Source organism: Accipiter gentilis, chromosome 18 (assembly GCF_929443795.1).
Source record: "Accipiter gentilis chromosome 18, bAccGen1.1, whole genome shotgun sequence".
Classification (NCBI taxonomy): domain Eukaryota; kingdom Metazoa; phylum Chordata; class Aves; order Accipitriformes; family Accipitridae; genus Astur; species Astur gentilis.
This window is the reverse complement of record NC_064897.1, coordinates 20,593,146-20,610,199: the sequence shown is the minus strand read 5'-3', so window position 1 is coordinate 20,610,199 and position 17,054 is coordinate 20,593,146. Positions and strand designations below refer to the sequence as shown.

Below are 17,054 nucleotides of genomic sequence, written 5' to 3'. Positions count from 1 at the left end.
GCAGAAAGCTTCAGGTGAACATCTATGGGCTATTCTGTGTCATCAGCATTGCTGGAACGAGGCAGGGGCTCACTCCGTCCTGTGCCATGTGTGGAAACCACTACCTGCTTGCTGAGCTGTGGCCAAGTAATGACTAAGTCCCACTCTTTTTATCTGATGAGACCAGGTAGTCTCGCATGCCAACTTGGATCCTACCAGTTATTTTAGATGAAGCTATGTGTCGCCAGAAGCGGTCAGAGCTAAATATGGTATACTGGCTTTGGAAGCAACTTCATGCTGTTTCCTGAAGTCTGACAGGTGAATGACTTCGGAGCAAGCATCTCATGGTGAAATCCAGCATGCTCTCTGTCACGACTGCTGGACAACCTGCACTTCTGACCCCCATCATCCTCCCAGTCCCATCAAACATAACCCTTTACAAATGTCATGCTGGTAGCAGTCATCTGTATCCTGCAATCGCATGAAACACCCACGCGTGGTCCAGCCTTGACCACAGTCCCCTGCCTATCAAGTGACATCACTTCAGAAAGGTCTTAGGCTTCACACTCCCCATGAGCATGGTTAATGCAGTGATCCAGCAGCTACCCTACTATTATTTCTTCCACACAAGAAAAACACTTCAGGGAAAAGTCTCAAAAACAGTAGATCTGACTTTCTCATCAGGCTTACTTTTCCCAGCCTGTGCAAAGGCCTAGCTTTCTGAGGTTGTGCTTTCAGTGTCAGTCCATCAACAGCTGCTGACCAGTGGCTCCACTACCCTTGCTTAGGGTGCGTTTTGGCATTTGTTAGAGCTCTATTGGGCTCCACATTTGGCTCTGTGCTTCTGGAGATGGGAAGGACATGCCTCATTGCCTCTCAGTTGCAAGCTGGGGTATGCTTATCTGGACCCTTGTGCTGGACCCTGCCTGGTCTGCCCAGAGGGCCCACGTTGTCAGAAACAAAATTAAAATAAACCATTATATTTAAATAGTAATTCTGCATCACTGGTTAGCCACGTATAACAGCTACACCATTACTACACATGGCTATGTACATACGCATATACAGTGACTCCACCTCCACATTTTCCACCAAGGCATCAGTAAACCATGGTAAAAGCCACAGTCTTCTGATTTCAGCAAAAAAAGTTATTTCAGTGTTGCTGAAATGGGGATCAGAAAGAAAGGGAGTAATTACAGCACCACTTACCTCGCCACGTAACAATAACTGCCTGGAAGCAGAAACCAGACATATCCAAATGAAATAAAAGGATTGTCTTTCTAACGGTGGGGGTTAATTAACCATCTGAACAAACCACTAAATGCAACATTTTTCTTATCTTCATCTTGTCACATGATGATTGGACCACTTTCTGGAAGTTAGTTTTCATCCGAACGTTACGGGATTCGATATAGATGTAATTTGGGAAGATGTATGGTGTGTGATACGTGCACCGAGTAGCTGAGCCAATCTGTGAACTGTCAGTGATGTTTTGTGCAGAGATACCTTGAAAAGTAAATTCAAAGATACTCCACAAAAACAGTGTTAGAAAAGAGTTCTTTCCCTACGGCTAATCACATTGGCGGAAATACTGAAGGTTCCTTGTTAGAGCAACTGCCGAATCCTGTGACATCTGATGTTAACCAAATAGTTTGCACAGATTGAATGCTGTGTCCCATATCCCTTCTGCTAGGAAAGACTTTCCCTAAATTTGCCACATGAGGAGAATCTGTTGGGAGGCATCTCAGGCTAGACTGGTCTTAATGGGTGCCTAAGGCTTTTTTTCCAAGCACGTATTTGCTGGGGTACATCCAGCTGTGGATGTGCTTTTCCCTTTTGTTGTGTGTAACATCTGTGCAGTGGGCTTTTGTTTGGCTGGCTGGAGGTTTTCTCCTCCTTCCCCCAAGCTGCTTTGGCTGCTCACCCAGCTTTTTACCAAAGTGCAAATTTATATTCCTTCTGCTTTCAGCAGGCCCATATGTGGAACTGTCAAAATGTCACTGGCTTCAATTGTGAAAGGTTAGTGCCACATTATAGTCAGCGAGCTTATTAACAGGGAAATGATTGGGTTTTGGAGAGGGGGAGGGAAGGACAAATGGGAATCCATTTTCCAGGCACCTGCTTTTTCTACTAAGCGTTTCTTGTCATGTATGTGTTTTCAGAAAGTGGTTGCCATCTGCATAGGAAAAAAATTAGCTAGAGACCCCAGGAAGAGTGAGGCTGTTCCTTGTGAGATCTCAGCAAGTTCAGAGGGGGAGGTGGAGAGGCAATAAAAGCAAGTTGGCCAAATTTGTTCGGGTGTTGAGTGACAGGAGATGTTCAATTTTCACTGACCGAGTGACTAGAGAGAGGTTCATGCTGCAAAAATTGGGTCTGATGGGGACCCAGTGTCAAACTGGGAGACTGTGGGTCCAGGTTCCATGATTTCATCTTGGCCCAAGAAATAGTTCGCTTGCTCTCCCCAAGTTTACAGGTGCCTGTATACAGATGATAGCTAACGGTTTGCTTATTTTCATCACTGTGCTTTTTCAGATGTATTCAAAGTCACCACTGAAAAAAATTTCCATACCCTAATGCGAAGTTTTTATCTGTCCAAGACATTTTTAGGGTTTCTGGTACCATCAATGCAGAGAACCTAGCTCACAATCTTTAATGTATTAATCTTCAAAACGACCTGGTGAGATGAGATTATCCCAGTTTATGAGAACTGAGGCACAGAAAGCTAACATTTTTGCCATGCAAGTCTGTGAGACAGCAGAGATGAGTATCTGCAACTTTATAGACTCTCTGCTAGTACCTGAATCACTGAACCATCCTTCTGATGCCTCATTTTTTCCTTTAGCTTTTCCACCTTGCTTTTTTAAAGTCACCCTAATGTCCAGCTGGAAGCACTGGAGCCATCCATTAGAGAGGCAGGAGGAGGAGGAGGAGAAGTGCCCAGACTCTGCCAAAAAGTTAAATCTGTGTTGCGTTGTTACTCTCTAAAATGAGCCAGAGCACGGTGTAGGTGCTTGTCCTTTGGGTTTGTATGGAGCTGCTATTTCACAGGAACACTGCCCAGCTTTTGGACTGTAGCTTGCAGCCAGTGCCAGCCCGACATAGATTCAGACCAGTGACCTAAAGGTGAAAGCCACCAGAATCCATAGCTGAGCCTCTGGGGCACCAAACCTCCTTCGCTCCTGACTATTCCCTTTTTGACGTGGCAGAAAAGGCCCTCGAGGTGGCAGATAATGTACTGCTGGGGGGTAGTATGTGTCTGACCTTTTCTGTAGGAATGAGCTTGAAAATGAGGTGGAAAAAAAGGGAATGAATATTAATAATCGGATTGTCCTGGGGATTCTTCACTGGCAACAAAACCCATTGTGCCCTGGAATTAGAGCGAGCACCATGCGCATGTGGCTCTTTGTTGCTCCCTGAATGCTGCCGGTAGGTGAAATTTAATTTCACTGCTCCCATCAAAAACCAAGAAATGGGGATTCTGCAGCAGACACAGCCAGTGAGAGGCCCCTCTCTCACAAGGCAGGAAATTCCCTGCTCCCCCCACGCTCCTGCCCATCCCTGTGTATGCAAGCCGATGGCCGATATATGGGATATGGGTCCTGGGCACACGGCAAGGCTGAGCCTCAGAGTGGTCACTTCAGGCAGAGAGGAGGCAGGGACAAACAGGTGAGGGCAGGAGGTAGGGAAAACTTGCATGCAACATAGGGATATCGCCTTTATTAATTTCCAGCTTTCCACCTCACCGCGTGTGCGTTGGGGATTTCAGCCCTCCCCTGCTCAGGAAGCTGCTCTTGGGCTCTCTTGTTTTTGCTGCTTTTGCTGCAGGAGAGGAGGTAGCGCTGTGCAAAACACCAGATCCAAAGCTCCTATGAGGTTTCTGGGTTTGTGATGGGCTGTGCAGAGCCCCAGGTGCCAATGCACAAGATGAGAACATGATGTGAAATGTGGATCGATGTGTGGGCATCTCTTCTTGCCCCAGGACTTCTCTCCAAACCCTCTGAGCGCAGCATCCCCAAGCCCCACTGACTCCTTGGCAGTGAGCTCTCCTCCTGTGACTCCCCGGTTAACACCACACATAACAGCTGTGCTTAGGTGCCTTTTGGGGAGGTGCATGGCCCTGGTTTCTAAATGGTGCCCTGAAGGTACAGAGGTGTCTAACAAAACTGCAGAAAGGCCTGACTCTCCCTCCAGCCAGGGCTGGGGGCCCTGGCGATGACCCCAGCAAGGTGGGCATTTCAGTGGGAATGGGCAGCCCCTGGAGCATGGGTGCTGTGGCACCGGGGCCAAGCAGGAGAAGACCCTCTCGGCCTCATCCCTGGCAGCAGGCTGGACTGCCTCCTGCAGGCTCCAGAGGCCCTCCCGCAGAATATTTGAGCTCAAAACCTGGGTTTTGGGCAATTAAGCAGCCTTCCCCCCACCTCCTCATGCCAAGGAGAATTTTAATGTACTTCCAATTTCTCTTTTTAGCACACACAAAGAAAAAAGAAAAAAAAAAAATAATAATCATCTATAAGAGAAGTTCTTTTCAGACACATGGAGAAGCATTCAATGCTGATATATATTTTTCCCCACTTTTAAATGGTATCTATTTAAATGCAGATTTTCTGGTTTCCTATGTGGATCTTGGAAGAAACGCCTTTCAATTTAAATGTTAATAGAAGAGTAAACTTCAAAATCAAAATTTCTCCATAAGGGAGAGTGTTTTCTCACAGCTTTAAATGTCTTTCTATACTTCCTCCCTCCTTCTCCCCCACCCTCCTTCTCTCTTCCCAGCCCCCAGCCCAGCCTCACTTGCATTAAATGGTCTTTTTTAAAAACAAGAATACACCTTTCAGAGTTTCTGAATTAAAATGTTTAATGCTGGGGTCTGTGGAATGAGTATGTTTGAGCAGAGTGCTGGGGCACTGATAAAGCAGAGATACCATCCCTCCACCTCCAGCCTTTTTCATGCTGGCCATTTATCAAACCTGCTGCTCTGAATGCCTTATGATGGGATTATTCTCAGGCTTGTGCTGCATAATATTGAACCAGTGGTTGAGGCAGAGGCTGAAAGGGAAGAAAAACCTTTAGGATGATGTTTTAGTTGCTCCTGAATGGGAGCAAGGCTTTGGTGCTGAGCTGGGCAATAGAGGAGGGAAGTCAGATGCAGAGGGAAGAAGGTGAAACAGAGGAGGCATTACCAAGTTCATCTCTGTATTACCCCTCCTGCTCCTCCTGTGGTCCATTCCTGCATACCTCCAACTTCATTTATCTTCAGAAGGAGCTTGGGGTAGATCTGTGTTTTACAAAAGACCCTTAACACTGCCTGATACTGGGGTTTTACATAAAATTATGTTCCTTGCTTCCTGTCACACTCCATTTGTCATCTTTAGTACAAACTTTTCTTTAATTTTCCTCATCACTTTAATTTTCCTCATCACTCTCTTCCATTCTCCATCTCTTTTTGCCCTCTCTTCTCTCCTCACTGAAAGAAAAAGGGAAGAAAAAAAGTGTTTCTGTTTTTTCTTCTGCTTTCTTCTGGCCCTGATGAGCCCCGGCCACCTTTGCAAGAAGTAGTTCAAGAGATACTAACTGAAGATTAAATTTTAATAAACTTCCATGTATTTAGTGGACTGTGGTGGTGGCTGGCATATAAAAAGCAGAGTGTAATAGGGTAGACTCTGCTTACTGTGGAAGGAGACTTTTGTAAACTAGACAATAAAGACATTACTATGTATAATAGGATATAGGGGTTTCTGTATCAAGATTATTTTCACACAGTTGTTACTGTACTCTGTACATCATTATTATCCGAATGCCTCTTAAGAAAATGTAGTGAACTGGCTTCCACGGCACCCTGGGAGACAGGAGAGAGAGTCTGATTTTCAGAGGAAATCTTTGGAGCATCCAACCCTCCCACCGATTTCAGGGAAAGCGGAGCTCACTGGACTCTTCTCTCTAGATGCTCAGTCCCTTGCAGGCAGGGGTGCTGCAGAGACCGCTTGCCCCCACGGCGTCTCTAGGTGCCTGTGACACCCTGGCAGGGCTGCGTGGTGAATCTTGCCCCAATGACCTGCTCTGCATTTCCTCCTGTGCACTGTACCTAGTGGTGGGGGGGTAAATGGAGTAATTCAGTCTTCAGCGGTGTCAGAGCAGCGCTTCTCACCAGCACTGAAAGCACTTTACAATGAAGGGTGTCACCTTTGCCCCGAAACCCAGAGCCCCATCGCAGCTTTCTTCCAGACCATTGGAGAATGCAGGAAAACTTCCATTTAGAAAGCTGGGCTTTCCACCTGGCCTCTCCCACCGCCACCAGGGCTGGTGGTGCCGGACACAGGGAGATGGTACCTCACATTCTTCAGGAACGATCCCTCTGGCAGGGCTAACGTGGTCCTGAGGGACTGTGGTGTTCTTCCTCCCCAGCAAGATCGTACTTGTGGTGTGGTGGCTCAAAGGAGAGGTCCCTTAAAGCAAGAGGTGACCAACGTAAAGAAGCATGTACTCCCTGAGTACTTCAAGGGAACAGGAAGGGAGAAAAATGAAAAAAGCACAGCTCTGATCCAATGAAGTCCCAAAGTTCACATTGAAATTGAACAGAAGCCATTTTATTACATGTGCCTCAAATTCTTCAATACCTGCATAATCCGTGAAAGCTGTGTAACGAAAAGCCTCTTGGCATGGCTGCAACTGGGAAATGTTTGCTTTGTGTGGCCTCGCCAAGCAGGAGCAGGAAGGATTAAAGTTATGAATATGAAGAAGGATGGACAAAAATGCAGGTGCCTCAGAAATTCTTCCCTGTTTCTAGGGAATGAGAGAGGGAGAGGAGGGATGAAAGGGTTGACTGGGCAAATTACAAGTGTACTCTGTCGGGACCAAAGCTTGGAAGTGTTTCTAGATGATCATATATTTCAGGGCTAAAAGCCTGGATAGTAAATCTGGAGAGAGAAAGACTCTTCAAGATCAGTTCTTGAACATCACTGAATAAGGAGAAATTATCAACTTCAAGTACTTTCTGAGAAAAACGATGTCCTCTCCAGAGTCAGAGAAGGGGACAGAAAGGGAGGGAATGGTTTGGAGTAGGGTAGGATAGGGTATGGTAGAGTAGAGTAGAGTGGAATAATGCTTTGGCGTAGGCTCAGCTACTCTGGCCCACTACGTCAGGGGTTGTAAGGGCAAAGCTTTTGTTTCCTTCCTAGCCTGCTGTCACTCAGAGCTGAGTAGCAACACAGCAGATAATAAAAAATCCTTTTTCTTCTCTGGCCAAAGTTTCTTTTTCAGCAGAAGGGGAAGTAGGATTGGAGCAAAAGTCTGAACCCTTCTGTGGGATGGTATTCACAGCCATCTTTCTCCCAAGACCTAATGTACGTTTTCTGTCTTCTACAGTAGAACTGCATCTGATGTGCTACATTTCAGCTCTGCAAATGCCTCCTTTATGCATTGAACTCTCTAATATTCATATCATAAAGACTCTTGAAGACAAATCCATCTTTTCAGCCTCACAAGACACTTTTTCTCGCCTTTTTCCCCCTGCACTTAAACAAGCTTTGCTTCCTTCCTTGTCTACTGCCTCCTTAAATCTCTCCCTTATTATCGAAGGGTTCTCTTTTGTCTCCTCTCTGCTCTACCTGAGCAAAAGGCAAGAGTAAAATCAGGACTTGATATTCAAGCTCCAGATGGTGGTCTTAGCCACTGAAGAATTTCTTAGGCCCCTGTAATTTTCCCAAATACGGGAGGAATTGCTTTCAGACAGTAGCACACCAGTGTGTGACCTGGTCTGGGACACCCCCCCGCCTCTGGTGCGTTATGAGAAGGTTCACCAGAGACAAGAAATTGCAGTGTCATGTGGAGTTTGTTGTTTGTCAGCATGAACCTCTGAAGGTGTCAGCCTCTGTAGAAGACAAGACTTCATTCCTCCTCTGATGAGCTGCTCACCTGACTCTGAAGTTGAAGGACTTCTATGAAGGAAGGCAGGCTGAAGTGCCAGCAGTGCACAGCTGGCACCTTCCTTTTGTGATTGTTTCTGTTTTAAATAACTGTAAGAACACTTACGGTCTCTAACTGTGCCGGAGGAAATCCAGATAGATGGTCTGTCTTGACAAGAATAAACCATGTGTCAGGATGTCCATTTTACACCCTGTCCTGAAGGACACGTTGACTAGCACAGCAGTTTGTGAAGCTTCCTATCAGCATTTCCATATAGGCGAGTTCATACATCCTGGCAACCAAACTGGACACTTCATTACACAACCGACAAACTCTAGGCAAGAGAAGGTGATGGGATTTTCTGGTTTAGGAGAAATTATGCATGTATCTTACAGACACCATTGCGCCTCTTGTGATATGAAGGCTCACCTAAATCCTTCAGAGTGCCAGTTTCTCTTTTTGTGAGGGCCTTCTGCTGCTCATTCTCTCAGCTTTGAGAGTGTTGTGTTTTAGCATATGTGTTTGTGACATGCATATTTCTGAGTCACTCTCTGGTGCAGACTACTTGCATATAAATATAATCCACTGTTACTTTTGTTGAAGTGGGTTGTACTCATTGTGATTGCGTTAGAGTAATCTTTAAACTGAAGACTGGGCTGCCACATGAGTCAGTAAAAGGCACTCAGAGATTTTAACTGAGTCTGAAGTAGACTAATACATATTTCTTTTCTTATCTCTCCATACCTGAAGTGGAAAGAAAAGATTAAAACCTCACCCTCTACTTGCCAACCTCATCCAGAATACAGTCTTAAGCTGTGCGGAGAGAATTGTGAGAGCCAGAAGATGCCACTCAAAATTGCCTGCATTAATACTCAGTTGTTCATTGTAGCTGGGAGCTGCTAGGGCTGGCATTCAGTAAAAGACACATTTGTCCAGTTTTCCATCTTGCGCCCCCCCCACCCCCCCCCATAGTTTTGGGCTGAGGTAAGATAAGGGATGATGTCAGAGAAAGGTACCTCTGTGCTGCTGATTCTTTGTAAGAGAAGTAATTTAAACAAAGCTTAGTGAAATCTGGTAAATTGTTCTCTTGGGCTGTGTGCAGTTTTTGAACAATTTGCAATACATGTATTTGTTTGGAAAAAGATGAAAAAGGATTGATTTAGACTCTTTTCAAGTACAATTTTTTTTTTAATCCCACACGAGTAAAGACAAATGAGAATGCATCTAGTACAGGAGGGTATAGATCAAAGTGACCTGCAATGAAGGATTATGCCAAAGAGTTATGCTATCCCAGTCTATTTCTGCTTGTGGTGACATTATATTCTAACATTTGGTCCTAGAGGGGTACAGAAATACATTTGTGTTTTCCTTTTCGGTTTCCCCTTTTGTTGGGACATCTCAAGGAAGAAGGGTGCTATACCCAGAATGTCTTCTAAGCTGTTCTAGATATTCTGGATACAGACTTCAGGGTCCTTAGTCCCTATGGACCTTTCTCTATTGGGAGAAGAAAGGAGATGTAGGATGGACTATCTGAAACACTATTTGCAGCAGTAGTCTGATAGCAAGCACTGTAGTTTGATCTGGTAACAAACGCTTGAGAACAAGCAGTTCTGAAAGCAAAAGCAGTGCTGTGTTGTTAAAGGGCTGGCCAGAAAGCCATAGATTCAATTATATGCTCCTCTACAAACTTTTCACATAGCCATAGGCAGGTTGACTATTCTCATCTTGTCTTGCTTTCCCCATCTTTCACAAGAGGCTCATATTTTCCTTCCTGTATGTGTTGAAAGAAATCTCTAATATTTTGGAAGTATTATTAAACTCCTCTGTGGAAAGGAAGATAGAGAGATATCAACAGGAAGACTGAGCCCTTGCTTTAGAAAGATGACTTGCAATTTCAAGGAAGAGGACAGAACATCAGAAGTCAAAAAGGCATATTGAAATTTTCAAGGAGCGACGCTGATTCAGAACATGTTATGTTTGCAGCTGCTGGGGTGTGAAATTTCGTCCATGATGTGACAGCCAGCATGAATTACTTTATTGCTTATAACAAATACAGATGGACAGATATCAGGGTGAAATGAAGGGCAGGGGCATTTGCAAACTGACAGAGAGAACATTCCACCACACACTGCTTGGAAATAAATGGATCTTAATCAGCTCTTTTGCCTTTCTTTATCTTCAGAAAACCTTTAGAGTTAATATTCTCCAGCAGAAGACTAAAATGCTTGTAGGAAATGCATGTTGTTTTATGAGAGTCTGTCTCTATTTTAAGGAGGTTGTCTAAAATGCTAATGTTTCTCTTTTCATCACGAATCACGAAGCTTGTTGCTTTCAAATTTACCATTTCAGTTTCAGTCATGGGAATTGGATTACTTCATTCCCTGCCCCTTCTCCAATGTTATCAATCAAGAAATTTGTTATTTCCAGCCTCTGTGAACATGATGCCTGTATTCCTTGCCTGATGATCCGCATTGGTTTTGAGTCAGGATTGAGTTCCCTGCCTATTACATGCAGCAGCACCTGTAGCAGTGCTAGGCATGGAAAGTCCTCCCAAGGGGGAGATATTCACACATAGCTTTTAGTCTGTTAATATATGAAAGAAAATGGGATGGAGATGGTGTCTCTAAAACATGAGTGGAAAGATAGCATTGCACTTTCAACCACAAGTGATAGTGGTATCTAAGTCCATGTAGTAAATCATTGAAACTACTGTCATACAGGCAAGGCATTGAAAATCAACTTCTGTATTATAGGTCTTACAGAACAAGCAATGTAATACCTTCCTTAATTGCACCCTGTAGCTACATTTCTAAAGGTTTGGGTTACTAGATGGTGGAGAAGGGGGATTCATAGTACCCCTGTAATCTGTGCACTTTGCTACAGTGTGATGACTTGGGATGGGTATCCAGGAGAGGATCACCTGTAGAACCAGCTAAGCAATGCACACGAGCGAGCTAAGATAAGGTATGTTTGCTGTTGCAGCTCCCATTTGGCTGCATGAGTCAACAATGCATTTTGCTGGCATAGTCACTCCTTCAGTTGACTGGGTTTGTCATGCCGTGATCCTGAGATTCTGTAGCTACTCAGGGAGGTTTTCAAAGAAAGAAAGAGTCTAGAGAACCATTCATTTCATAGTGTAAAAATAAATAAAAGCAATTTCAGAAAAAATAAAAAGTATGTGCTCAAATGTCATATAAAGTGGTGTTACATGACAAAGCATGACCATTTTTGCCTTTGCAGGATGTATTCAGGAAAGGTCTTATCAGTGCCAATCAAACTCGGACAAAACCCCATCAATTTGTACTGATGAGCTACTGCTTATTTATATGGCATCCATTGCTCCTAAATTAGCAGAAGGAATTTATATATTGCCTTGATTACACAATACAATTCTTTGCTTTTTTTTGCTGTCCTTTCCATGTCGAGCACCACACCAACAGAACAGTAATCATAAAAAGTACCACTAATAGGGGTTTGTGTACAGAGAATATAGGCTCCTGTTCCCTGGCCTTCTCCTCACTAAATACCCTGAGGGTAACAATTTGGTTACATACATTAAGTACTTTCCCACAAAAGAATCACTTTGAATAGACTTGTTCCCAGGACTGACCTCAGCTTCAGTGGGCTCCGACAAGTGAGGAGCACAGGGAAAGTGCTGTTGGACAAGCGCAGGCTGTTTATGAAACCAGCTTTGCAACCCCCTTTCCCAGTACTGCCATTTGCAAGGGCTGTGCTCGAGGATGGTTATGGCAGCACAAAAGCCAAGATGGTTTTGAATAGAAAAGAAAGCTTATATTCTATTTATTTCAGATAAGCCCTAATGGATGGCCTTGTAAGGAGCAGATTTGCAACTGGCCTAAGCAGTGGCAATCTTAAACTAAGCCCACTGAACTTGCGAGAACTAAGATGTCATGAAAAATTTCAAGTCTGAATTTTTTTATGTGTGGTATTAATTGTCTGTCAAAGATGAGTTTTCAGGTTTTTTTCAAGAGATAACGTAAACCCAGAGTTCAGATGCTGATGGATTTTGCTGTGTTGTTCGAAAGGGAATTTCAGGTTCCATAAGGAAGAGAGGTCAAATGAAACAAACCTCAAATTTGGGCCTAGAAATCTTGGTCTTGCTACTTTAACTGTTCTGTTCAATGGGAAAACTCACACTGATTTTAGTGGGGTAAAAACAATTCCTTTGTTTGGTATATAGGGTGGGGGGGTGCTTGTGATCCCCTCTGGGACCTACGAAAACTGGCTCCATCGGCTAGGCATTGGGGTAGGTCTGAGGAGTTACTGACACTTTGCAGCTGAATAAAGCTATTTAAATTCAGCTCATTAAAAGCAGGTTGTTAGGGTATGTTTCCATTAGGATGAGCAAGTGCTGTTACCCAGAGTCAGCAGTCACAAGTTAAAATGGAAGGGTTTTGTAGAGCTGACACAGACAGCTGTGCAGCACTTCTGAGAGTGCAGCACAGTGTTGTGCTGTTATTGAAGATGATATAGGAAACAGTAAACATTTTATGTTTTTACCTGTTGTTCAAATTCAGCCCAGGCCTTCATGGACTGAAAAATAGGAAGACACTCTGCCATCAGAGATGCTTAATAGCATTTACTGCTTGTTTTAGAAAGCACTCTGAGAAATTCCCAAGGAACAGAGACTAGCATTGCCTGTGGAAAGTGTGAGTTTCTGCAGAAAATGCCTTTTTTTTTTTTTCCCCCTGCACCAGACCTCCTTGAACATATTCAAATTCTTTGTGGGGAGGTTTTGGTTGGGTTTTTTTTTGATGGGACAGTCACAAAACCTAAGGTAAAAATACAAATTTTAAGGTGTGTATCTTGTTAAAAGGGCCCTGGTCACTGGTGGACTAAAGGCCTGGTAATCTTTATGTTGTCAGAGGGACTCCTTGCAAAAAACACTGACAATCTACAGGAACCAGTTATGGTTTCAAGGGAGGGATTGCATTCTGCAACTTGATCTTGTGTAAGAATTGCTATAATGAACAGAGCTCTGAGTAAACTACCTTCCACTGAATCAAATCATTCTGTCCCAACACACCTATAGACCTTGTAGATTTTGGATAAGGATTTTTATAAATCTCTGATAATGCTAATTTATCACTGTTCACAAATTTCACTGAATCTGCACTGCTGGTATTGGTGGTCCTTTTGATCCACTGTGGGAAAAGGTTAAAAAAACCTCAGAAATTGAGAAACAGTCACAGACCAGCCAAGGAGAAAAGCTGCCACAGAGACTGGTGGATGATTCACAGTTTTCCTATCTTCCTCCCTCTGTCATAAGCATTCTGTTTCTTGAAAGAAAGTGAAATCATTGCTGTGAAAAAAAAAAAAAAAAGAAAAAAAAATTGTTTGAAGAAGGAAACAAATGTTTGGAGAGCTGACTTGGCTGGAATTTTCCCTGCACATATACTCTTGACATATCAGTGCTTAAACTTTCTATGCATGCATGAGGGGGGACAGGGAACAACCAAATGTTAGTGAAGATGCCCCCATCTGTTCAATTATTTGAGGGTGTAAAGATGCTGTTTAGCTCTCATAGTCCTTGCTATTTTGAATGCCAGGTGGTCTCCCTGCCCAGATTTCACATCAAAAACAGCTGTGAAGGGTTTTTTTCCCAGCACATGCAGGAGGAGGGATCCCAGTAGTCCCATCCTTTTTGCAGAAGGCAAATAGGCGATACAGCCAGGTCTTAATTTAAGGGTTCCTTACATTAGGTTTTGGGGATCTTTTCCCTTTATTTATGAAGTACATACAGGTCAGCCCTATGCACCCATATCAGATGTGGTACTCAGTCCCCACTTGCAGAGCACAGAATGCTTTACTGCAGCCCGCTGCCCTCCTCCTACTCTCAGTGCTCCCTGGAGCACTCAAAAAAGTCCTTACCAAAAATCATCTGACAAGGTCACCATCTAGATACAAGAGAGGGTGATAAAGCATCCTATGCCCCAGCCGTGTATCTGCAGTGCATTTATTATCTCTGACACCAGAATATCCGCATGCCTCACCGTCCTGGAGGTACCGAGTTTCACACACACCACCACTGGACAGCAAATTTCCATGGCCCGAATTACACATGGGACGCCGTAGCCCAGAGGGGCTCAGTGACTTGCCCAAGATCACACAGGGGGTCAGAACGGAGGTGAATCCCCTGTCATGTCTGTACTGGAGCAAAGCATAGAGACTGCTTGGCATATCAGTTTGAGCAGGTACCTCCATTGGATGCAGTAGAATAATGGATGGAGATGAGAAGGCAGGATTTAAACACATGCTGTGCTGGCACCCAGAGACTAGAGCTATTACGCACAGCATTGCGCTGAGGTCATTTTACAACTTCTAATTCCTGAGCAAATTGTCACAAGTCACTTTAGGTGCATCTGCACTGAGCTTTATTGTGTGGTGAAATGGTCACCTGCTGTCTCTCCCCAACCCAAGCTAGTATCTTAATTTATAGATTGTCCCCCCTCTGAACCATCCTTACTGAAATCATCCCATGCCAACATACACTGAAGACCTTGCAGTTCAGTACCATTTTGGATTAAGACTGTTACGAACCTCTGATGATGCTAATTTATCACTGTTTACATACATTTTGTTTTTCTATCTTCCCAACTGCAGATCTGCGCAGGATGACAGCTGGCTTCATGGGCATGGCTGTGGCCATCATCCTTTTTGGATGGATTATCGGGGTGCTGGGGTGCTGTTGGGATCGAGGCCTTATGCAGTATGTGGCGGGGCTTCTCTTCCTCATGGGAGGTAAGGAAGTCGGTGTTTGAGGAAATGTGCTTTCCTTGTTGTTTTCATGTTCCCTCTTTCCACATGTATGTCCCTCCTTTTCTAAGTCACTGAAAACATGTTATCAGAGTTGTTTTAGGTGATCTGGACTTGGTTTCATTCTGAGCTCTTCCTGGTGTACATCAAGGATAACCCAACTGTAGCGACATGTTACTTCTATTACAAAACAGTGTCCGTAAGTCACAGGACTGGAAATGGCCTTCCAAGTTGTTTAGTCCAGTGCTCTATTGTTGCATGTAACACTGTCACCCTTAAAGTTAAGAAGCTTAATAAACTTAGTAATAAAAATCTGAAGATTATGCAGATGTTATTCCCACCACTATCCCATTTGATAGTGGGACACTTTGGTAACTAGAAACTGCTCAAAGTTTTAACCTCTATTTATTCCTCATCAGTTATTCTCGAGTCAAATGTAACCTTTAGTTTATCTGTCTCTTTTCTTTCTCTGATGTACCTATGAAGAGCAATGATATCCTTTGTTTTCCTTTTCCCGCTCTACATATGCTATTTCTTGTAGACTTTTCTCTGTAAGACCAGTTATCAATCCAGCAGACCTTTCTGCCACCTGTTCTTGTTTGTACTTGCCTTTCTCAAATATGGATGAGAAGGACCATTCCCAAACAAGGTCGGATCAATGCCTTGTATAAGTGATGTGACAGTTCCCTTTCTCTGCTGGAAATCCCTTACCTGAAGTATTTTGTGGTTGTATTTGCCTTTTTCATGCTGCGTCACACTGGAAACCCACAGTCATCCTTCAGCTGGATAAAACATCCAGGCCTTTTTCCTCCTTTGTAATTTCCTATTGATGATCTCCCAATTTACAGCAGAGGTTCTGTTTATTACTCCCCAGGTACGTGCCCTGGCACTCTGTGCTTTTGAGCTTTTTCCCATTTCTACTACACCAGCCCTCAAGGTCATCCAACATTTTCCGTGTAATGTTCCAGCCTTTCTTACTACAGATGCCATCCAACTTTCTGTCATCAGCAGGTTTCATGGCACGCGGTTACTTGAAATGAAGGGTGTGAGAGTCAAGTCTCAAACACAGCGCTGGGGGAATGTCTCAAAGTGAACAGCGCTGCTTCTGTTCTCTCTTTTCTCTGCTGGTAGTTTTTGTTTGGCTGGGTTTTTGCCCCCCAGGCAGATCATCACTTCAATGCATTTGGTTGCCTGTTCATCTGTACTGTGGTGTGACACAGCTAAGTGCGTAAAATATAGGAAAGCTTCTGTAGTCCCAGAAGAGGAGTTAAGTGCTCGAGTAACAAGTATTTATGTTCCAGTGCTGTTGGTGCTGGTGACATAGTCATTAGCTCTCATGGTGCCTACGAACACATTTGAAGTCTGCTAGTACCTTGTGCAAGCACACAGTGGTCTATGTGTGGATGTCTGTAAACAGTTTGTTGTGGGTGTCAATACTTTATGTGTAATGGGTCTGCCAAATTAGCCTGGTATTTCTTATGTTATTAAAAGACATGCTTAGTTTGCATGGGGGGCTATTTTGCTCTAATATGCTCAGATATCTGTGTGGTGTTTAACTTACAACAGCACAACATTCAGATTAAAACATTAGGACTATACTAAATAAATACAGAAAACTTAAATTTATTAGAAACTAGCTAAGTGTTGTTTACTAATTGGAAATTATCACTGTATATGGGAGAGTTTCTAGTGCAGCTGCAGAGATTACTCATTGGCTTAATGTTATTTGCTTGTCAGTGATTTGAAAGATGGCTGATAAAAGTTTTCAGGTGAAACCAGACTCAGTGTAATGATGCATAATGGGATGGGTCACTCATAGCTTACAAAGCCATCTTTTGGTATGCTCAAACAGTACACGTTCCAGTGGAGACAGATCCAAGGTCATGCAACTGGGAACAAAAAGTGTCAGTCATCCTCACAGAACGAGAGGCTGCCTCTCAGAAAGCAGTGGCTCTGAAAAGGTCTCTGGGGTCATGATTACTGGGATCATCCAGCTGCACAGGAGCTCTCAGTGCTACGCAGCTGCTAAATGTGCCAGTTTTGATGGGAATATGCAATAAGAGCATGAGGTGGGGTTATCTCTGGGCAAAGCAAAACTATTTCTGGACATCCTAATCTCGTGTCCATACTAAAGAAGGAGGTGGAAAGATTGAGAGAGGTTTGCAGAAGAGCTACAAGAATGACTCAAAGTCTGAAAAACAAGAAAAACACAGCATGCCACAAAAAGCCAAGCGCTTGAAACTGTTTAACAGAAGGTTTATAATTGACTTGAACACAGTGTGGAAGTACCTATGCAAGGAGAAGCCATCTGATAGTAGCATGCTCTTTGACTGCATAGACAAAATAATAAGATCCAGCAGTTGGAATCTGAAACTAATTGAAATGAGAGGCACCAG

General features: G+C 43.7%; 1 protein-coding gene across 1 annotated transcript in view; it reads left to right on the top strand.

The window, feature by feature from the left end:
• TMEM178B (transmembrane protein 178B) overlaps positions 1-17,054 on the top strand; it is a 219,466-nt gene that overhangs the window by 186,154 nt on the left and 16,258 nt on the right. The window contains exon 3 of the mRNA XM_049821555.1: positions 14,506-14,643. Coding sequence (XP_049677512.1) covers positions 14,506-14,643 — 138 coding nt within the window. The remainder of the gene's footprint in view (positions 1-14,505; positions 14,644-17,054) is intronic.